This window comes from Manis pentadactyla, chromosome 3 (genome assembly GCF_030020395.1).
Source record: "Manis pentadactyla isolate mManPen7 chromosome 3, mManPen7.hap1, whole genome shotgun sequence".
In the NCBI taxonomy this organism is placed as follows: domain Eukaryota; kingdom Metazoa; phylum Chordata; class Mammalia; order Pholidota; family Manidae; genus Manis; species Manis pentadactyla.
The window spans coordinates 9,875,178-9,899,048 of NC_080021.1; the positions used below are offsets into that span (position 1 = coordinate 9,875,178).

At 42.4% G+C, this 23,871-nt stretch overlaps 1 protein-coding gene across 1 annotated transcript in view; it reads left to right on the plus strand.

The window, feature by feature from the left end:
- DNAAF11 (dynein axonemal assembly factor 11) overlaps nucleotides 1-23,871 on the plus strand; it is a 108,650-nt gene that overhangs the window by 2,833 nt on the left and 81,946 nt on the right. The window contains exon 2 of the mRNA XM_036890566.2: nucleotides 21,942-22,109. Coding sequence (XP_036746461.2) covers nucleotides 21,942-22,109 — 168 coding nt within the window. The remainder of the gene's footprint in view (nucleotides 1-21,941; nucleotides 22,110-23,871) is intronic.

The window sequence follows — 23,871 nt, forward strand, 5'->3', positions numbered from 1 at the left end:
ACAATTACGATAATGAACATAACCCATCATCTGCAACGGTTTCCCTGTGCCTTTTTGTAATTCCTCCCTCCCACCTCTCCCGCTCTCCCCAGCAGCCACAGATCTGGTTTCTGTCGCTGTACATTAGTTTGCAGTTATTAGAATTTTATGTAAGTGAAATCATACAGTACACACCTTTTTTTTTCTTGGCTTCTTTCCAATTAATTATTCTTATCCATCCACATAGTTGTATGTATCAATGGTTTATTCTTTTTATTGCTGAGTAGCACTACATTGTATAGATACACTAAAATTTGTTAATCCATCTATCTATTGCTGGATCTTTGAGGTGTTTCCAGTTTGGGGCTATTTCAAATAAATCTGCACTGTGCATTTTGTACACATCTTTGTATGGACATACTTTTTGCTCTCTCTTGGATAAATACCTGGGAGTGGTTCATGTGGTACATTTATGGTGACCTTTTAAAGAGACTGCCAAACTGTTTACCATTTTTCATGCCATTAGAAGCATACAGGAATTTCAGTTCCTCCACATCCTCACCCGCTCTTGGTATGGTCAGTCTTTTTAATTTTAGCCATTTTAGTAGATGCTTAATATATCCCATTGTTGTTTTAATTTGCATTTTCCAAATGATTAAGGATACTGAGAATGTTTTTATGTGCTTATTTGTCATCTATATATGTTCTTTGGTTAAGCATCTATTCAAATACTTTGCCTACTTTTTATATTGATTTGTTTCCTTATTACTAATTAAAAGAGTTCTTTCTATAGTCTGGAAATCCTTTATTGGATGTATGATTTGCAAATATTTTCTCTCCATCTAAGGCCTGTGTTTTCATTGTCTTAACACTGTTTTTCGAAGAGCAGAAGATTGCAGTTTTGAAGTCCAGCTTACCAATTTGTTCTTCTATAGATCTTGCTTTTGGTGTTACATCCAAGAAATCTTTGCCTAACCAAATTCATGTAGATTATTCTGTAATTTTTTCCTAGAAGTTTTATAATTTTAGGCTTCACATTATTATTATTTTTTTATTAAGGTATCATTGATATACTCTCTTATGAGGGTTTCACATGAGCAATATGGTGGTTACTACGTTTACCCATATTATCAAGTATCCCCCACACCCCATTGCAGTCACTGTCCATCAGTGTAGTAAGATGCCACAGTCACTACTTGTCTTCTCTGTGCTACACTATCATCCCCGTGATCCCCTCACACACCATGTGTGCCAATCATAATGCCCCTCAATCCCCTTCTCCCTCCCTCCTCACTTGCCCTCCCCTATACCTCCCCTTTGGTAACCTCTAGTCCCTTCTTGGAGTCTATCAGTCTGCTGCTGTTTTGTTCCTTCAGTTTTGCTTTGTTGTTATACTCCAGAAATGAGTGAAATCATTTTGTACTTGTCTTTCTTCACCTGGCTTAGTTCACTGAGCAAAATACCCTCTAGCTCCATTCACGTTGTTGCAAATGGTAGGATTTGTTTTCTTCTTATGGCTGCATAATATTCCATTGTGTAAATGTACCACATCTTCTTTATCCATTCATCTACTGACGGCCACTTAGGTTGCTTCCATATCTTGGCTATTGTAAATAGTGCTGTGATAAACATAAGGGTGCATATGTCTTTTTGAATTTGAGATCTTGTTTTCTTTGGGTAAATTCCTAGGAGTGGAATTCCTGGGTCAAATGGTATTTCTATTTTTAGTTTTTGAGGAACCTCCATATTGCTTTCCACAATGGTTGAACTAATTTACATTCCCACCAGCAGTGTAGGAGAGTTCCCCTTTCTCCACATCCTTGCCAACATTTGTTGTTGTCTGTCTTTTGGGTGCTGGCTGCCCTAACTGGTGTGAGGTGATATCTCATTGTGGTTTTAATTTGCATTTCCCTGATGATTAGTGATATGGAGCATCATTTCTTGTGCCCGTTGGCCATCTGAATTTCTTCTTTGGAGAAGTATCTGTTCATATACTCTGCCCATTTTTTAATTGAATAATTTGCTTTTTGGGTGTTGAGGCATGTGAGCTCTTTATATATTTTGGATGTTAACCCCTTGTCAGATATGTCACTTATGAATATATTCTTCCATATTGTAGAATACCTTTTTGTTCTACTGATGGTGTCCTTTGCTGTACAGAAGCTTTTTAGTTTGATGTAGTCCCATTTGTTCATTTTTGCTTTTGTTTTTCTTTCTGGAGGAGATGTGTTTAGAAAAAAAGTTGCTGATGTTTATTCAAGAGATTTTTGCCTATGTTTTCTTCTAAGAGTTTTATGGTCTCATGACTTATATTTAGGCCTTTGATCCATTTCGAGTTTACTTTTGTGTATGGACTTAGACAATAATCCAGTTTCATTCTCTTACATGTAGCTGTCCAGTTTTCCAATACCAGTTTTTGAAGAGGCTGTCATTTACCCATTGAATATCCATAGCTCCTTTATTGTATATTAATTGATCACATATGCTTGGGTTTATATCTGGGCTCTCTATTCTGTTCCACTGGTCTGTGGGTCTGTTCTTGTGCCAGTACTGAATTGTCTTGATTACTATGGCTTTGTAGTAGAGCTTGAAGTCGGGGAGTGTAATCCCCCCAGCTTTATTCTTCCTTCTCAGGATTGCTTTTGGCTACTCAGAGTTTTTTGTGGTTCCATATGAATTTAAGAACTATTTTTTCTAGTTCATTGAAGAATGCTGTCAATATTTTGATAGGGATTGCATTGAATCTGTAGATTGCTTTAGGCAGGATGGCCATTGTGACAATATTAATTCTTCCATCCATGAGCACAGGATGTATTTCCATTTATTGGTGTCTTCTTTAATTTCTCTCATGAGAGTCTTGTAGTTTTCAGGGTATAGGTCTTTCACATCCTCAGTTAGGTTTATTCCTAGGTATTTTATTCTTTTTGATGCAGTTGTGAATGGAATTGTTTTCCTGATTTCTCTTTCTGCTAGTTCAACATTAGTATATAGGAATGCAACAGATTTCTGTGTATTCATTTTGTATCCTGCAAGTTTGCTGAATTCAGTTATTAGTTCTAGTAGTTTTGGTGTGGATTCTTTAGGGTTTATTATGTACAATATAATGTCATTGGCAAACAATGACAGTTTACTTTCTTCCTTACCAATCTGGATGCCTTTTATTTCTTTGTGTTGTCTGATTGCCATGGCTAGAACTTCCAGTACTCTGTTGAATGAAAATGGGGAGAGCAGGCATCCTTGTCTTGCTCCCAATCTTAGAGGAAAAGCTTTCAGCTTCTCGCTGTTAAGTATGATGTTGGCTGTGGGTTTGTCATATATAGCCTTTATTGTGTTGAGGTACTTGCTCTCTATACCCATTTTTTTGACAGTTTTTATCATGAATGAGTGTTGAACTTTGTCAAATGCTTTTTCAGCATCTATGAAAATGATCATGTGATTTTTGCCCTTTTTCTTGATGTGGTGTATGATGTTGACAGATTTTCAGATATTGTACCATCCTTGCATCCCTGGGATGAATCCCACTTGGTCATGATGGCTGATCTTTTTGATGTATTTTTGAATTTGGTTTGCTAATATTTTGTTGAGTATTTTTGCATCTATGTTCATCAGGGATATTGGTCTGTAATTTTCTTTTTTGGTGGTGTCTTTGCCTGGTTTTGATATTAGAGTGATTCTGGCTTCATAGAATGAGTTTGGAAGTATTCCCTCCTCTTCTACTTTTTGGAATACTTTAAGGAGGATGAATAGTAGGTCTTCTCTAAATATCTGATAAAATTCAGTGATGAATCCTTCTGGTCCAGGAATTTTGTTCTTGGGTAGTTTTTTGATTAGTGATTCAATTTCATTGCTGGTAATTGGTCTATTCAGGTTTTCTGTTTCTTCCTGGGTCAGCCTTGGAAGGTTGTATTTTTCTAGAAAGTTGTCCATTTCTTCTAGGTCATCCAATTTCTTTGCATATAATTTTTCATAGTATTTTCTAATAATTCTTTGTATTTGAGTGGTGTCCATAGTTATTTTTCCTACCTCATTTCTGATTCTGTTTATTTGTATAGACTCTCTTTTTTTCTTGATAAGTCTGGCTAGCAGTTTATCTATTTTGTTTATTTTCTCAAAGAACCATCTTCTGCTTTCATTGATTCTTTCTATTGTTTTATTCTTCTCAATTTTATTTATTTCTGCTCTAATCTTTATTATGTCTCTCCTTCTACTGAGTTTGGGCCTCATTTATTCTTCTTTTTCTTGTTTCATTAAATTGTGAGTTTAGACTGTTCATTTGGGACTGTTCTTCCCTGAGGTAAGCCTTATTGCAATATACTTCCCTCTTAGCATGGCCTTTGCTGAATCCCACAGTTTTTGAGGTGTTGAATTATTGTTATTTGTCTCCAAATATTGATTGATCTCTGTTTTTATTTGGTCATTAATCCATTAATTATTTAGGAACATGTTGTTAAGCTTCCATGTGTTTGTGGGCTTTTTTGTTTTCTTTGCATAATTTATTTCTAATTTCTTACCTTTTTGGTCTGAGAAGCTGGTTGGTACAATTTCAATCCTTCTCAATTTTCTGAGGCTCTTTTTGTGGCCTAGTATGTGGTCTATTCTGGAAAATGTTCCATGTGTACTTGAGAAGTATGTGTATCTTGGTGCTTTTGGTTGGAGTGTTCTGTAGATGTCTGTTAGGTCTATCTGCTTTAATGTGTTGTTCAGTGATTCTGTCTCCTTCCTTATTTTCTGTCTGGTTGATTTGTCCTTTGGATTGAGTGGTGTGTTCAAGTCTCCTAAAATGAATGCATTGCATTCTATTTCCCCCTTTAATTCTGTTAGTATTTGTTCTACATACATATTTGGGTAGTTCTATGTTGAGTGCACAAATATTTATAATGGTTATATCCTCTTGTTGGACTTTCTTTTTTATCATTATGTGATGTCCTTCTTTGTCTCTTGTTACTTTCTTTGTTTTGAAGTCTATTTTGTCTGATACAAGTACTGCAACACCTGCTTTTTATCTCCCTATTATTTGCATGAAATATCTTTTTCCATCCCTTCACTTTGGGTTTGAAGTGAGTCTCTTGTAGGCAGCATATAGATGGGTCATATTTTTTCATCCATTCAGTAACTCTGTCTTTTGATTGGTGCATTCAGTCCATTTACAATTAGGGTGATTATCAACAGATATGTACTTACTGCCATTGCAAGCTTTAGATTTGTGGTTACCAAAGGTTCAAGGGTAGCTTCTTTACTAACTTACAGTCTAACTTAACTCCCTTAGTGTGCTATATCAAACACAATCTAAAGGTTCTTTTTTTCCCCTCCCTTCTTTTTCTTCCTTCTCCCTTCTTTTTATATTAGGTATCATATTCTGTACTCTTTGTGTATCTCTTGACTGACTTTGGGGTTAGCTGATTTAATTTTGCATTTGCTTGATAATTAGTTGGCCTACTTCCTTTACTGTGGTTTTATTTTCTCAGGTGACAGCTGTTTAGCCTTAGGAGCACTTCCATCTATAGCAGTGCCTCCAAAATACACTGTAGAGATGGTCTGTGGGAGGTAAATTCCCTCAACTTTTGCTTATCTGGAAATTGTTTAATCTGGCTTCAAAATTTAAATGATAATCTTGGTGGGTAGAGTATTCTTGGTTCAAGGCCCTTATATTTCATTGGAGTAAATATATCATGGCACTCCCTTCTGGCCTGTAAGGTTTCTACTGAGAAGTCTGATGATATCCCGATGTGTTTTCCTTTGTATGTGATCATTTTTCTCTCTCTGGCTGCTTTTTTTTTTTGGAGGGGGGGTGAAAGGGTTTATTACCCGGCTTGTTCTCCGGTGGTAGGTCGAGCACTAGCGTCTCTGCCTCCGCCCAGAGCACTGGGCCGAGCTCTCCATATAGAGCAATTATAGCTTATTGCCTAAAGGTGTGAAAGCGGTAGCCTAGCAACAGGCCAGTTACATCATCAGGTGGTTTAAGTTCAGTGAGGATCCTGGTCATAGGAACCCTAACTTCCCCACACTCCACCCCTCCAGGATTCTCGCCTTACAATCTACACACATTCAGTCTTCCGCAGTGGTCCCTGTGCGAGAAAGCTGGAGCACTGTAACCAGATTCCACTACAGCAACAGAGGGTGATAACAACTTAGAGATAATGACAAAAATTAAGATACAACAAGATATTGATACAGGTAACAAAAATGATAATTCTCAAGCCAGAGGAGGTTCTTCATAACAAAAAATTATAATAATCCTCAAGCCAGAGGAAGTTCCCAATCCACAAAGACTTTAGGGGTGAAAAGACACATGTTTTAATGAAATCTTGTCCATCAAGTAGGATGTGTGCAAGAGAGTGGTTCTCTGATAGTACTCTAGCAGGAAGGGGGCCCCTTCCAGGTCTAGTATACGTCTAGTATACCATACTTTTACTCCTTTCCCCATGGGAGTTACTGAAGGGTCTATATATATAGTGCTACTGGAGGTGCATGCACTGGCCATAATGGTAAAGCAAAACTCCCCAGTAAAATGCTCCTACCTTCTGGCTGTTCAGGATATACTACTGTGACCTTTGGCGGCCACTCTGCTCTTATTCTAGGAATACACAGGAGGCCACCTTCCAGGCCTTGTCCCTAAGGTGCCAGGAGAGCCAGCCATCGTTGGTCCATGTGTCGAAAGGTCCAAGGCCATGTCCACTCAATGGAGTCTCCAGGGTTCAGTGCAGTTGTGCTAACAGCAAGATGTTATTCTGGTGGCCGAACCTCGGCTTCAGTGATTCTTCCTTGGTTTATACTTGCAGTTGTATGGGGGAGGCATCCATAGGTGTTAACATGCCTACGGGGCTCAGGGCTCCCTTTAGGGGTCTCTCATTCAAACACCGTAGCACGGTCCATAGGTGGACTGACCATCCCCGCAGACTATTGGTATCTGAGTTTAGTCCAGATTTTAACAAGCCATTGTGCCTCTCTATCATGCCTGCTGCGGTAGGATTGTATGGCACATGAAACTTCCATTTGATTCCCAGCTGTCGCACCCATTCTTGCAGTGTATGTCCAGTAAAATGGGTGCCCTGATCACTCTCATTTACCTGTGGTTGGCCATATGTGGCAAAAAGTTACTCCAGGCCTCTTTTGGTCATCCACTGGTCTGTACAATGGTTAGGAAAAGCAACCAGAAGTCCAGTAGCTGTGTCCACACAAGTCATGATATACCGATATCCTTCTGACACAAGTAGAGGCCCAATATAGTCTATCTGCCACCTGACTAGGGGTATAGGCCCCTTTGCTATTGTCCCATGTTGCTGTGGAACTTGGTGTAAGTCCCTTTTGGAGCACATGACACACTCCTGCCGGGCTCTACTAACTTCTTCAAAGGTCAAAGGAAAGCCCCACCGATGGGCTACAGCCCACATTGTCTTTTGCCCTGCATGCAACAAACACTGATGTAACCATTGGACTACATAAGAGGCAGGCGTTCCTTCTAACCAACGTATCTGGGACAATTTATCTGCTTTATCATTTCTTGGGGGTGCCAATGGCAAATGACCTGTCACATGGTACACTGTAATTATTTGTCTGACCACAAGCCCATAAGTCTTGCCACAATTCCTGCCCCCAAAGGGGTCGGTGACCAGCCAGCCAGTTGGCATGGTACCATGTTGGTAGCCACAGGGTCAAGCCCTGATAGACAGCCCAGCTGTCAGTGCAGACAACTATAGGGGAGGCTGATCACAAGCCACAGCCCACAACTCTGCCCCTTGGCTGCTCTTCCCGTCACCATCTTCCATCCATATTGTCTCAGTCTTAGGATGGAAGGCTATGGCCCTCCATTTTGGGGTCTGCCCATGGCTGGAGCCGTCTGTGTACCATGCGTCTTTGGGTATAGGGGCTCTTCCCTCCCGATAGGGACTCTCTGCTACTAATGGTTCAAAAGCAGATTCTTCCTGCTTTTCACTAGTATGTGTCACCAGCCCCAATAAGCATTGGAGTTCTTCCCTCAAGGGGCTACTAGAGAGGGCACTGTGCTGCTGTAGGTAAGCACCCCACTTGGCCAGTGTGGGCATTTGTGCCACACCACTGCTTGGCTTTTGGGTCCAGTCTTGTACCCAACCCAAGATGGGATAGGTGGTTATTACCTTTATCGGGGCCAGTCCAGTGACGGGTTCTGTAGCCAGCAAAGCATGATACACGGCAGCCAGTTGTCTTTCTATCAAAGTGTATCGTACCTCTGCCCCCTTCCAGAGTTGTAAACAGAATCCAACGGGTTGGCAAGTTCGTTCAAGCTGCTGCCGGAGACCCCAGCCATAACCGTCTTCAGTGACATGAACATCCAGCAGCTCACAGGGCCATGATGGGTCTATCACACTCAAGGCCTGCATGGCCTTGACTGCCCATTTTGCTGTAGTAAAGGCAGATGCACATGTCTAATCCTAGTCCCACCTGATGCCCTTTCGTACCAACTGGTATAACGGCTTCAGAATTTGTGCCAAGTGCAGGATAAACACTCTCCAGTAGCCTAGAAGACCCAGAAACTCCTGTAGCAATGCTACAGTTGTAGGGGTACAAAAGGCCTGGACTTTATCTATAACTGCCTCTGGTATAACTTTGGTCTTACCTGACTAGATGACCCCCAAGAATTTGACAGACAAACCAGGTCCCTGAACCTTGGTACTATTCACAGCCCATCCTTTCTCCTGCAAATGTTGCAGCAGTCTAGGTGCTGCACCTTCTAGATCTGAAAGAGAATCGGAAGTGAGCATAACATCATCAATATAACAGTACAATCACACCGTTGGTGGTTTCTCCCATATAGCCAAGTCCTGGGTTGCAAGTCCATGACCAATGGTGGGGCTGTGGAGGTATCCCTGTGGGAGGACAGTGAAAGTCCATTGCCATCCTTCCCACATGAAGGCAAACTCTTCCTGACTTTCCTGCTCAATGTCAATGGAAAAGAAGGCATTAGCAAGATCTGCCACATAATGGTATGTTCCTAGTTCATGGCTGAGGGTATCCATCAAGCCTGCAATAGAGGGGACAGCAGCATGCATAGGGGGTATGACTTTATTCAGTTCTCTGTAATCCACAGTCATACTCCAGGAGCCATCTGGCTTTTTTACTGGCCACACTGGAGAGTTGAAAGGACTATGGGTGGGCTTTATAATACCCACCTTTTCCAGCTCCTGGAGAGTTTCTCCAATCTCTTTATGCCCTCCAGACAGTTTATATTGTTTGGTATTAGTCACCTGCCGAGGCACAGGCAAAGTTATGGGCGGGTGTCTAGCATGTCTACTCAGAACTGCCTTCACCACATGTACCTTCAGTCTGAACTCACCTGCAGTGGTTTGCAACCATAGGCCCTGCAGGATATCAATCCCCAAAATATACTCAGGCATAGGAGATATATATACAGTATACTCTTTTGGGGGTAGATGCCCTATTCCCAAAGGGATTTGGGCTTATTTCACTCTGATAGCCTTCCCCCTGTATCCATCTATGATAGTGGGGGTCCCTGGGAACTGCTCAGGATTACCATGAATCAGTGAGCATTCATCCCATGTCCACCAGAGCCAGGTCACGTTGTATGTTCACTGGGGACCAATGAATAGCTATTTTAACATGTGGCCTCCAGTTCCCCCCTGGTCCCTCAGGGAAGATACCTTGACCTTCTCCTCTGTCAAAACATGTTCCCCAATCACCTTCCTGTGTGGGCTCAGTAAGGTTGGCTCAGTCTCCAGCAGGAAGTCTTGCAAACACACAGGCCGGACTTGTGTCTCTGTCTCTGACCTCTGCCTCTTTGGTCTTAATGGCTGGAACTGCTGCTCTGGTTTCAGCTGTTGCCATAGCTCTAGTAAGATCCTATTTGACTTCCCATCTAATTTCCTTCCATCTGCTCCTGCCTGTATTAAATCAACCCACATCTAGGTCCTCATAACCTTCAGGGGCCCCTGTAAATTCTTCTTGTGAATAACAGATCTTATTTCTTTACAGGTTCTCTTTGCTTCAGCCTCTTCTAAGTCTGCTACTGTACATGTCACCTCACTTATGGGCTGCCCTAAGTGAGGGGAAAGAATGGCCACTAGAGACCCAAAGAGGGATGTAGGAGCCATTTGAAGTACAATATTTCTCATCCCAGTAGTGAAAATCTCTTCATATGGGCCATAATTCTCTGGACTATAGAAGGTATTTCTTATGCCTAGCTCTTGTAACACCTGTTGGAGCTCAGCATATGTCTGCCATCTAACAGGAGAGGTTGGTAGATCACCCAGATTGGGCCACACAGCACGAAGTGTGGCCATAAGCCAATTGAAGAGGGAGTGACTCCCTGGGGTCTGATGTGCATTTTGTAATCGCTGCCTCAAGGCAGGCTGCACTGTCGGGGAAGACAGCTTTCCCATCGCTAATCCCGACAGAACAATTCCATCCACCCCTCAGTCCCACAGACACAGGAGCCAAGCTAATATTGACTCCAAGGGCTTCTGCCTAAACCGGGAGCCCAAATCCACCAGCTCAGCCTGAGTATAGGGGTGGACCACAGACTGCTCCACGACCTGGGGAGGGGGCTGCTCCTCTCCTTGGGGAACTTTCAACTGCTGGGTCTTTATTTTCTTTACAACCACTGGGCGTGCTTTCAATACAGGAGGGGCCAGTGCCTCCGGCACCACCCCTTCATCCCTCCCCAGCTCCTCCATTTCTGGGGCAGATGGCACCTTTCTCTCCCCTCCCCTGAGTGCCTCTACTACGACCTTTCCCTTTTCTACCTGTTCCTCACAACAATGCCAGCTCAGTCTTCAGCAGCTCTCTTACCTTCACCTCAATGCTTCACAGTTGGCGTTCTCATGCCACCTCCGCCTGTGCTTTCCTCAGTTCTTCCTTTTCCTTGATGGCCTCTTCCTCCTCCAGAACACTTGGCAGCACTGCAGTCTCATTCTATGAGGAATTTTTTACCTCTTCAATGGCACCTTGCTGCCGGTGTTCTTGTGCTGCCTCCTCTTGCATCAATGCCATTTCCTTCTTCAGGGAATCCACAGAAGTTTGCACTTGTGTTCTCATGTCGCCATTTCTTGGGTCTCTTTTGTAGACCTTTTTAATACTGTGAAAAGCAGCCAACCCACAGTCCCCACTGCCTCACAGGCACTCTGTTTCTCAAAGACCTTCTTACTATACCAAGGGCCACCCCTACTGCCTCAGGTGTCACCTCGACTTGCCTCCTGTCCTGGGGTGGGGCCCAGTCCTCTAGGAGGCAAGCCACCTCAGACCACATACCCACTGGGGGACAATCCACTGTCTCCCCATTCACAGGGGCAGCCCGCTGAAGCACCCCTCCCATAAGGGCAGCCTGTTTTTTCCTTGGTCAACAATGAACCCTGCCGACTTTCAACAATTGTCTTGCCAATGGGTTTCAGCTCCAGGCAAATTCGCTATGGATTCAATGTGACCAAATAGTAGGTCGAGCACTAGCATCTCTTGCCTCCGCCCAGAGCACTGGGCCAAGCTCTCTATACGGTGCAGTAATAGCTTATTGCCTACAGGTGTGGAAGCAGTAGCCTAGGAACAGGCCAGTTACATCATCAGGTGGTTTAAGTTCAGTGAGGATCCTGGCAACAGGAACCCCAACTTCCCCACATGGTCCAATGTCTCTTCTAGCATATCTTTGCCTAGTACAGAATCCAGCTCAGGATTATTGCTGTGTTTAGTCTGGCATGTCTTCAAACACTTTGATAGACCTCTTTTTTTTTTTTGGTGTCATTAATCTACAATTACATGAAGAACATTATGTTTACTAGGCTCCCTCCTTCACCAAGTCCCCCCCACATACCCCTTCACAGTCACTGTCCATCTACGTAGTAAGATGCTGTAAAATCACTACTTGTCTTTTCTGTGTTGCACAGCCTTCCCCATGCCCATCCCCACATTATACATGCTAATTGTAATGCCCCCTTTCTTTTTCCCCACCCTTATCCCTCCCTTCCCACCCGTCCTCCCCAGTCCCTTTCCCTTTGGTAACTGTTAGTCCATTCTTGGGTTCTGTGATTCTGCTGCTGTTTTGTTCCTTCAGTTTTCCTTTGTTCTTATACTCCACATATGAGTGAAATCATTTGGTACTTCTCTTTCTCTGCCTGGCTTATTTCACTGAGCATAATGCCCTCTAGCTCCATCCATGTTGCTGCGAATGGTAGGATCTGTTTTTTTCTTATGGCTGAGTAATATTCCATTGTGTATATGTACCACATCTTCTTTATCCATTCATCTACTGATGGACATTTAGGTTGCTTCCATATCTTCCCTATTGTAAATAGTGCAGTGATAAACATAGGGGTGCATCTGTCTTTTTCAAACTGGAGTGCTGCATTCTTAGGGTAAATCCCTAGAAGTAGAATTCCTGGGTCAAATTTTATTTCTATTTTGAGTTTTTTGAGGAGCCTCCATACTGCTTTCCACAATGGTTGAACTAATTTACATTCCCACCAGCAGTGTAGGAGGGTTCCCCTTTCTCCACAACCTCGCCAACATTTGTTGTTTGTCTTTTCAATGATGGCGATCCTTACTGGTGTGAGGTGATATCTCATTGTGGTTTTAATTTGCATTTCTCTGATGACTAGCGATGTGGAGCATCTTTTCATGTGTCTGTTGGCCATCTGAATTTCTTCTTTAGAGAACTGTCTATTCAGCTCCTCTGCCCATTTAATTGGATTATTTGCTTTTTGTTTGTTGAGGTGCGTGAGCTCTTTATATATTTTGGATGTCAACCCTTTATCGGATCTGTCATTTATGAATATATTCTCCCATACTGTAGGATACCTTTTTGTTCTATGGGTGTTGTCCTTTGCTGTACAGAAGCTTTTTAGCTTGATATAGTCCCACTTGTTCATTGTTGCCTTTGTTTCCCTTGCCTGGGGAGATATGTTCATGAAGAAGTCACTCATGTTTATGTCCATGAGATTTTTGCCTATGTTTTTTTCTAAGAGTTTTATGGTTTCATGACTTACATTCAGGTCTTTGATCCATTTCAGATTTACTTTTGTATATAGGGTTAGACAGTGATCCAGTTTCATTCTCCTACATGTAGCTGTCCAGTTTTGCCAGCACCATCTGTTGAAGAGACTGTCATTTCCCCATTGTATGTCCATGACTCCCTTATCGAATATTAATTGGCCATATATGTCTGGGTTTATGTCTGGAGTCTCTAATCTGTTCCACTGGTCTGTGGCTCTGTTCTTGTGCCAGTACCAAATTGTCTTGATTACTGTGGCTTTGTAGTAGAGCTTGAAGTTGGGGAGCGAGATCCCCCCCAGTTTATTCTTCCTTCTCAGTATTTCTTTGGCTATTCGGGGTCTTTGGTGGTTCCATATGAATTTTTGAACTATTTGTTCCAGTTCATTGAAGAATGCTGTTGGTAATTTCATAGGGATTGCTTTGGGCAGGATGGCTCTCTGGCTGCTTTTAATACTCTGTCCTTGTCTTTGATCTTTGCCATTTTAATTATTATATGTCCTGGTGATGTCTTCCTTGGGTCCCTTGTGTTCGGAGATCTATGCACTTCTATTCGTTCCATTTGGATAGGTCATGCAGTTCTCTTAATATTCTTTCATTCATAGAGATTCTTCTTTCTCTCTGTACTTCAGCTTCTTTGTATTCCCGTTCTCTAGTATCTATTTCATTTACCATCTCCTCTACCTCATCTAATCTGCTTTTGAATCCCTGCATTGTATGTTTCATTTTGGATGCTGTATTTTTCAAAGTTTCTATCTCTTTCTTGATGTCCTCCCTGAAGTCTTGAATATTTTTCTGTAGCTCTGTGAGCATGCTTATGATTTTTATTTTGAAATCTTTATCAGGAAGATTGGTGATTTCAGTTTCACTTGGCCCTCTTTCTGGTGTTTGTGGGATTTTGGTTTGTACCAGGTTCTTTTGACGTTTCATATTTGTAATGAATAACATGGAATAATAACTTCATGTACGCAGTGCCCTCTAGTGCCCAGAAGCTGTACTCTGTGGAGCTACTTAGCACCAGGGGTGATGGCAGGCAATCGGTGCTGGTGCCTACCGGGAGGAAAGAGCTCTTTCCTGCTTCCCAGCTACAGTGCCTGTGTCCACTGCCAGGGCCAGCTGGCTGAGTGCACAGGGAGGAGTCTCTATGCTACATCCTTGTAGCTGGCATAGGCAGTGCAGCCATCTGGCTGGCCTGGCACAATGGCAGGGGTAGTAGGTTTGTGAGCTGGTGCTGGCCTGGAGAAAGGAGCTGAATATTGTGGTGGGGGGTCTTGGGGCTGTGTTGCCAGCCATGTGCATGGAGCACCCAAACCTTCCAAAAGTTTTCAACCTGCCTGACTGAGTGTGCCCGGGTGATTTTGTCCACCCATCCTTTCTCCTGAGCAGCAAACTCTGTGCAATCCTTGCCTCTTTCCCTCTCACTGTTGGGAAGTTTCTCAGAGTGCCCACCTTTCTTTTGTCCCAGAGCAGTCAGTTGTGGGTACCTGTCCTCCACAAGCCGATGGAATCTCAGTCTCTCCAAGTATTCTGCCTGTGTTAGCTTTCCAACCCCACTATTCTCCAGAGCACCATGTAATGTAGGTCCATGCTCCCAGAGCAGATCTCCGTGGCTGGGTGTCCAGCAGTGTTAGGCCTCCACCGCCTCCCCGCTCCCTTTCTCTTCCTCCTGCTGGTGAGCTGGGGTGGGGAAAGGACTTGGGTCTTGCCAGACTGCAGCTTTGCTACTTTACCCTTTTCCATGAGGTTTTCTCTTTTCCCCAGATGTAGGCAGTCTGTTGCAGTCTTCTTTCCTGTCGCTCTTTCAGGATTAGTTGTATTTGCTGTATTTTCTTATTATATGTGGTTTTGGCAGAAGGTTTCTGTCTTACTTCTCATGCCGCCATCTTTAAGCCCCTCCTAGGCTTCACATTAGTCTATCATCCATTTAACTCAGTTCTTGGATATGATGTGAAGTGGTTAAAGTTCTTTTTTTATAATGTGAGACTCCAGTCATAGCATTTGTTGCAGACTGTCCTTTCTCTGTCAAATTGCTGTTGCACCTTTGGATAAGTCACTTGTCTACATAGGTATGGGTCTATTTTGGAATTTCTTTTTCTGAGTCATTGGTCTGTTTGTCTTTCTTTATGCCAGTACTACACTGTCTTGATTACTGTAGCTTTATAATAAATCTCAAAATCAGGTAGTGTTAGTCTTCCAAATTCATTTTTCTCTTTCCAGATTGTTTTGGTGACCCTAGATCCTTTGCATCTCTATATGGTTTTAGTATCATTTTGGCAATTTGTATAAAAAAGCCTGCTTAGATCTTGACTGGAATTGTGTTAAATATGTATCTCAATATGGGGAGAGTGGACATCTTGACAATCATGAATCTTCTGACCCATGAACAGGCATATGTCTCCATCTATGTAGATCTTAGAACTTTTTCTCTGCAGTATTTTTTTTGTAATTTTCAGTGGATAGACCTTGCAAGTATTTGTCAGATGTATCCATTCATATTTTGGTGCCATTGTAAATGGGTATTGGTATACAGACATATGCTCTTTTCAATAGATCTTATATCCTGCGGACTTTCTAACCTCTGTTACTAGTTCTAGTAGCTTGTGTTGATTCCACTGGATGTTGTCCATAGCTAGTTGTGTCATCTGCACATAGAGATAATTGTACTTCTTCCCTTACTAAATGAATGCCTTGTTTTTCTTTTTATTTCCTTTTTTGCAAAAACCTTCAATACAATGTTGATGTGGTGAGAACATAAATCTTTGCCTTTTTCCCAATCTTAGGGGGAGCATTCAGTCTTTGTGTCTGATATTAGTTGTAGGTCTTTTGTAGGCCACTAAGTGTGATGTTAGTTGTAGGTCTTTTGTAGTTGCCCTTTATCAGGTTGAGTTAGTTCTTCTGTATTCTTAGTTTGCTGCAAGTTTTCTTCTTTTTTTAAAAAAATAAGGAATGGATGTTGGATTTTATCAAATCCATTTTCTGCATTTACTAGTATTATCTTTTTTTTTCACACCTTAATGTTGTATATTTCATGGGTTTTTAAGCCTTAAACCAACCTTGCATGCATGGGATAAACCCCACTTAGTTATGATGCATTATCCTTCAATTATAATGTTGGGTTTGATTTGCTACACTTCTCTTTTAGTATTTTTGCATCTGTGTTCATGAGAGCCATTAATCTGTACTTTTCTTGCCATGTATTTTTCTGGTTTTGGATTCAGGGTAATGGCCTTATAGAATATATTAGGGAGTATTCTTCCTCTTAAATTTTCTGAAAGAGTTTGTATACTGGGTATTTTTCTTCCTCAAATGTTTGGTAGAATTTATCAGTGCAGACATTTGTTCTATTGTTTTCTTTGTGGGAAGATTTTTATCTACATAGTCAATTATTTTAGTAGATACAGTGCTGTTCAGTTTATGTCTTAGTGAGTGAGCCTTGGTTGTTTGTTCCTTTTAAGGGATTTTTTCCATTTAATCTAAATTCTTGAATTTATTATTTTATATTACCTATTAACCTTTAAATGTCCGTAAAATCTATATGATGTCACTCTCTTTCCTAATGGTAATTTATGTCTTTTCTGTTTTTTACTGGTCAGTCTGGCTACAAGTTTATGAACTTTTTTTTCTTAAGGAATGTGTATGGATATTTGTCTATTGTTCTGCTTTCCATTTCATTGATTTCTGGTATTATCCTTTTTCCCTCTTCTGCCTGCTTCCTTTGGATTGAATTTGTTCATTTTCTGGTTTCTTAAAAAGGAAATGATGCTTGAGACCTTTTTTCTTTCCATAGTCTCAAATGCCTGGTGTGTCACTCTCACTAGTGCATTCCCTCTGTAGTGTCTCATTTTTATTCATTGGGTATTTCTGCCTCCCTCTCAAATCCACATGCGGAAATCTTACCCATCAAGGTGGTGGTACTAGGAGGTGGGGCCTTTGGGAGGTGATTAGTTCATGAGGGTGGAGCTCCTATGGTTGGGATTTTGCCCTTACAAAAGAGGCCCCAGAGCCTAGCTTGCCCCTTCCTCCATATGAGATGCCATCAGTGGGGAAGCAGGCTCTCAGCCGGCGCTGAATCTGCTGATGCTGTGGTCTTGGACTTCCAGCTTCCAGAACAGTGAGAAACAAATGTTTGTTCTTTAAATCCACCTAGTTTATGGTGTTTTTGTTAGTATTCCAAATGGATTAAGATGCCACGTCTCTTCAACAGCACTACAAACATTATACATTGCACAGCTGCCTTGTGCCAGATGCATCTGTGCTCCACCTACCATGGTAATGGTGTCCTCATTGCCTCTCAGGCAGCAGAATCCAGCTTCAAAGTCCTGTGTTAACTACATCTTCTTTTATGTACCCCTTCTGGCATCAGCTCTTCCAGGTTGAGCTCCCCAAGAAGCAGGCTTTTTGGTGGTGATTAGCGTGCAGGAGGTTTATTAGGGAGTGGGGAGGGGAGAGAGCAAGACTGGCAGAGAGGGCAGTTGGGCTCTGATGCATCTTAACAAAGGCCTTAGCTAAATTTCTTGGAGTTTGGAAAGAGCTCTGACTTTGGACTGGACCTTCTAATTCTCCCAAGTTGGGATGAGAGGGCTGAGCCTTCATAGCTCGCCATCAACCAGCACTGGGTATGGACTTTCCTGGGAGGGGGCCTGACCTTGGTTGAGGTGTCTCTTCAGCTGAGGTGACGTCTAAAGAAGGAGGGCAGCTGATGTTTGTCTCTTGGCAGAACTCCCAGCAGTTAGAGGAATGAGTCCTTCAGTTCTGAAGGGGGAGCTGAGCAGTGCATCATAGCAGCTACTGAAGCCTGAAGTGCCCTCTCCTCATTTGTTTATCTGGCAAATACCTACTCACATTTCAAGATTCAGCTCAGGCCTCTGCATGCTGCCTCTTGTGACACCCTCCTGTCCCTCCTTTGTACTCGGTGTGCTTTCTGCACGTTACTGTCATTGCCCCCTAGCACTTTATCATGCTCTTTAACAGCAGCCTCTACTCCGGGGCTCCTACTGGTATCGTGGTTTCTGGTGCAGTGTGCTCCTGACGCTCCTTGTGATGACCCAGAATCAGTAAAAAAAAAAAACCAAGAAGTGAGTAATCTTGTTTTTAAAAATTTCCATCAAAAATAATAAAAGAAGAAAAGGTTTAGATGCTATAAGAAGTAACTATCTTGTATTTATAATCCTTTCATTTCTCTTAAATCTCTATTTCATTTATTTATCTGCTAGGTCTTTCAAGATAATTAAAAATTATGCAAAATCTGCCATAAACATTTATTGTTGACTTTATTCTAATCCAGCTAGAAATAGAGTGCTGTTTATAAAATATGATAGAAATCCTGAAAGAATGAACACTAAATTGTCGGCTTTGGGAGTTTCTAGAATTTTGCTTAATACACTGGGAAGCTTTGTAGAAACAACATGGCCTGACAAACTCTAGGATTCCAGAAACCTCCTTCTGCCTTTTGCCTCCTTAGCCTGCAAAGCCATTGCATTGGCACCCTCTCAAGTTAGGGAGAACCTCACCACAGCAAGAAACTGAAAAGAAGCCTAGGCTGGCTGGTGAGTTTTGGTTAAATCTTTGGATTCCACAGCAGCATTCTTTTAATGTTGTAAGTATGAATCTGTGGTTAAAACTGTCAGTATTCTGCTTCAGCCGCTCATTCCTCTAGCCATGCACATTTCGGTTAGCATCTCTATGAGTGAGACACTTCTTACAATCCACATTTCTTACAAATGCTTTATTTCCTATTTGAATTTTTATAAAATAGGGAAGTGGGAGCATTGTCTTGTGCAGTACCTTGGCCTGTTCTTCTGTACCAGATGATAGGCGTTGTGATGCCATCTCTCTTGAAATAATCTCATGTTGACATATTAATGCTTCCAAAATATTTAAAAATTTCAAGAATGATTTCTTATAAATCCAGTATTATTTGGAATAGGACTTTCTAAAGGTAAACAATGCTCCTTGGAATTAAAGAACGTTTGGTCTAAATGATATAGAATATAAAACTGCCAAATGCTTTCCTGATTAAAAGTATGAAACACTATCATCTCCATATATCATATAGGTTATCTTACACATTTCTTCTTGGGGGCTCTGATTTTTGTACAAATGTTTGCCATTACAAGAGAGGCAGGATTGTACAACAACAATTTCTCGAGTGCCAGAAGACGGTATGCCACACAGCAGTTTGCTTAATATACAAAAGTTCGGAAAAGGGCCACTGGGAAATTCTAGCCCTTCACAGTTCTACCTCCTTTCTCTGTGATTCTCCGTTTTCTTTTAATCTATCCTGATTTCTGTTCAGCAAACTTCCATGTGATGCTAAATGAACTCATAGTCCCTCCTTTCCCGTGTGTGTGTGTGAGAGAGAGAAATTAGTAATTTATGCTAAGGGAGTTTCCTGTCCCCCACCCCCCTCAACTAAGAGTGATTTTTGTTATCTTAATTCTTATGGTTAGGAGAGAGAGAGGGATCAACACAATTTCTTCCTAGTATCTTCATGCTTCTGAAATGGAATATTTGACAATTGCAAGGAAATGATCAAATTCACACATATAAGAGCATAATGAAAAGAATTCCTTAAATTTTAAGAAAGGTGTAGTGAGAGAACAGAGGAAGGCTGTTTGTTGCCTATAGGAACTTTGTCAGCAGTTGGAGGAACCTGCCAGCCTTTAGGGTTGAGCAAATTGGAAAAGAATTTAAGACTGTAGTGCTGGAGGGGCCTGTGACACCTTTAGTGTCCCTAAGATCCAAGAAGCCCATAGGGGTTCTGCAGATGCTGATACAGTCATCTGAGGCCAGAGACCAAGTGATACTTAATAAAATGCTGTCAGAATTCCCCTGGACAGTTTTGACTGATCCGTACTTACAGATGGCAGCTTCTGTGGGATTAGAGTCAGGCTTGTATCTTCAATGTGGATCCCCCACTAAGCCTTCCGGGATGACTGGGGATCCACGGAAAGCATGTAAGTGGAGGCCCACGTATCAAATGGTAATCAAACTGCCAAATAAAATGCATTCCCTTCATAGCACCCAGAAGGCTACGTTTTAATACATATTTTTCAAACTCCCTGGGTTCTGTGCCAGAACATGGTGCCTGAGGGGAGCTGGATCTCACCCAGAGTGCTGAGTGGTTCTCACATTTCCTTAAGGTAGCTGAAATAACACTTAGTTGCACCATCTTAACCCTTTAACCCATGTTGCAGACTTGCTAAGAGAATTCTTGTAGGCAAATCGCAGAGACAGATAATAGGTTTGACTCTGCACCGCAGCTTTGCTGTGTCCTCCACTTGTCTGCACCCACTTACTAGCAGTTGATTTAAGCTGTTAGAACCAGCTTGGTGATGGGATGTGTGGAGAGTAGTTTTGATGCCCTTCTCTTACAGGTTTGGTTTTCAGAAACTTTTGTTTCTTTTCCTTGAATAGAGCAGGCAAGGGGTGTTGTGCAGTGACAGCAGAGTGCAGCCGGCAGTGGGGACCTCTGAGCCGGGGCTGGTGGGCTGCCCTATTAGCCTCCTTCTCAGCCACTTTGGCCCACCTCTCCCCAGGGCCTGGTTTGCAGTCATGCCTGTCTGTTGGTTGAGCCACAGCTTAGAGCAGCAGGACACTCCCCATGTGTGGTATTTTAATCTTGCAACCTCTATATTCCCCCCGTCTTTCTTCCAAAGAACCGCCATTGCATGCGGCCCCATCTCCTACCACTAGAGTTAGCAGGGGCTTCAACTAACTGCACACAAATGATCAAGTTCATAGGACACATTTGGAAAAAAAAGGCAAACTCTACTTTTAATAAGGATGTGGCATAGAACAGGGCAGCTAAAGGTGCTATGAAGAGCTTTGTCTTAGCTAGAGGAACCTGTACCTTTAGGGAGCCTGAGAAGTCTTGAGAGGCTCTTACTTGCTAATGTTTGGGGCAGTGTAGCACAGTGGCTAGAAGCACAAGGTGGGGAGCCAAATTCCTGCACTCAAAACCCAGCCCTGGCACTTATTACCAAGACTTTGGGCAAGTTATTCAAACTCTGTGCTTCAGTCCCCCATCTGACATAAGTAAACAGTAATTTACACATGCAAAGCATTTAGGATAGTGCCTGGAACCTTGTAAGTGGCAATAAATAATCTTTATTGTCTCTTGGGCTGGGCATTTTCACATTACACCAAAAATGTGAGGGTTCTAGTGGATTAATAATTTTTTAATAGCACTGGGAAATGAAGGGTTTCTCCATCGTCATGGCCTCTTTCATTTGAGTATGTTCTAGGGAAAGGATTCCTGTCTGTTCTGGGCTCTAGCTGTGGACCACGGTGCAGTCTCCAGCCCCTTGGGGCTGTCTGCTGTCATCACAAGGTCCTGAACTGCTGAGTCAGGCCAGCCTGGTGCTGCACTTTGCTCTTGTCATAGGGGAGGGGACTCTCCTCACCCCTTGGGCTGTGAGCAGTTTCCCTTATCCCTCTGGGAAACAGAACCAGTGGTGGTTGCTTGATAAAATGCGAAGTAAAATTTAGGGTGTTCCACTCCTTTCTCTTCTACTTTTGTTAAATTAGTAAATATCAGTTAAATGAATGAATGAACCTTACCTTATTGAATGATGGGAGGTGGTTTCATATTTTGCCCTCTGTGCACCCGATTGTGCCTCTCAGCAATTGCTCTGTGTTGGTTTACTCTGTGTGGGCCTCATCCAGTTGGGTATGATACATACTACTACAAGATTCCGTATCAGCGGTCTTATAGTCATTACCCACAACCGTGTCTCCATCCATATAGCAAAATACATGCAGACCCTGCACCAAAAGAGACAAAGGTATCATCTCTTTCTTCCCTCTGACTCACCATAGGTCACAAGACTCCAGCAGAAGGCAGCATTTCTCTGATGTCTTCTCTTTAAAAAAATCACTCAGGCCTGGAAAATTGGTATTTGACTGCAAAGAAAAACCAGTCCATTAGTAATGTAATAACCTGATGATGAATGGGGGGATGGAGATGTAATATGCAACACATTTTCTTACAGTCACAGAAGATCTTATCAGACGGAATGCAGAACACAATGACTGTGTAATTTTTTCCCTGGAGGAACTCTCCTTGCATCAGCAAGAAATAGAGAGACTGGAACATATTGACAAATGGTGCCGGGATTTAAAAATCCTCTATCTTCAAAATAATCTCATTGGAAAAATTGGTAAGTTGTCAGGCCTTTTCCTCATGGTTTCTTTAACATTTTGACTGGGAGAACTTTGGAAAATGTGTTATTCTTAGAGGAAAACAACAGCTGAAAAAGAAATTACGTGGGGAAATAGGCAGCCATCTCCTGAGTTGTTATGGAACATGTCCCCCTATCTTTCTAAGGTTGGTTGGTCTCCCTGCCCCTCAAGACCACCATCAAGGCAGGAACAGCTAAAGGCAGGAGCATATTAGTTGACCTGCTCATTTTTGGCCTGGTTTTTCAAAAGTTTGAAAGGAAGGAGGATATAATTCAGGAATTTGTCATGGTTCAACACCACTCAGAAAGGATTATGTGGGGTTCAGCAAATCCTTATCGGATTCCTACAGCCTATGAGGGCCAGTTCTGCCAGGTTTATTGAGAATATACATGTGCATGGCACTGGGCTCCAAATTGGATATTGAGCAGGTGCCTCAGTTACATCCATTTAGTGCCCCAGTTTGGGATGAAATGAGAGGTAAATATAGGAGGCAGGTGGATGAAGATCAAAATATTAGATAAGAAGTAACACTTTGGAGAATGTGGCTTAGTCTTGCAGCCAAGTGGGCTTTCTAATGCTGCCCCCAGAATTTAACTCATCCACCTAGTCACATGCAGAGCTGGACAACCACAGGCTTCCCCTCCCCACAGGAGCCCCCTACTTTATAGAGATATGGGGCTCTAAACGGTGTCTTGTGTGCTAGCAGGGAGATCCCAGAAATCACCATCTCCTGTGGGTTCTGGTGGTAGAGTCCACAGATCAGCTGCTAAGATGATATTTTAATATTTGATCTACGGTGGTTCTCCACAGTGTCATTTGGCAATGTCTGGAGTCATTTTTGGTTGTCACAAGTGTGTGGGGGGGGGAGGAATGGGGGTGCTTCTGCTGGCATGTAGTGTGCGGAGCTCAGGGACACTGCTAACTGCCTGCAGTGCCCAGGCCAGCCCCCCACCCCGGTGAAGAATTGCCCGGCCCCAAATGTTAGTACTGCTGAGCCAAGAAACCCTAGGGGTACACTTGCCCTAGTTTGGTGGATAATTCAAAACTGGCTCTAGGGTTGCAAAAATTTATATCATTTTTCGAAGGTAAATTCTTTAAATTTCTTCAGGTAATTATTTTTGGCATCTTTCACTTTATCAGAAATTAGAAACTCTGGCACATTGTTCAATTAAAAAGGCTGTTATAGAAAACCACCAGCTTTTATGCATGGGGGCACTAAAGACCCATCCTAATTGTACACAGCTAAAAGAGTTCCCGAAATTTTCATCTCCACAGCTGGGTCCATCACAATTACTAATTAGTAGCATAGTATTTCGGTCCTTTTCAGAGCTGTGAGAAAGCTTAAATTTTGCTTCCAAAGTATTCTTAAATTAAACACTCTTTTAAATCCTAATAATGGGATTTTTCAGCACTACTCCACCCATAGGCATTTAGGCACTTATTTAGCAAGTAAAACTATTTCTCTAGGATTCACACTTACTCTTGTGCGATTGAGGTAGACAGAAGTTTGCAAAACAGTTGCCTTTCTCGAAGCTCTCTTTGTCATCCCGAGGTCCATATGGGCTGCAGTGAAGGTTCTGCTCAGTGTTGATCCATACGTGAGCTGAGGACCCATCTGGGGTCCTGCTAAAGCCCACATCTACTGACCAAAGCCTGTTGGGTGGGCTCCTGGACTTTGCATTTGTAACAGATTTCCCGGAGCCTCAAGACTGGGTAAAGCTGAGAGCTGAGCTCTTTGAA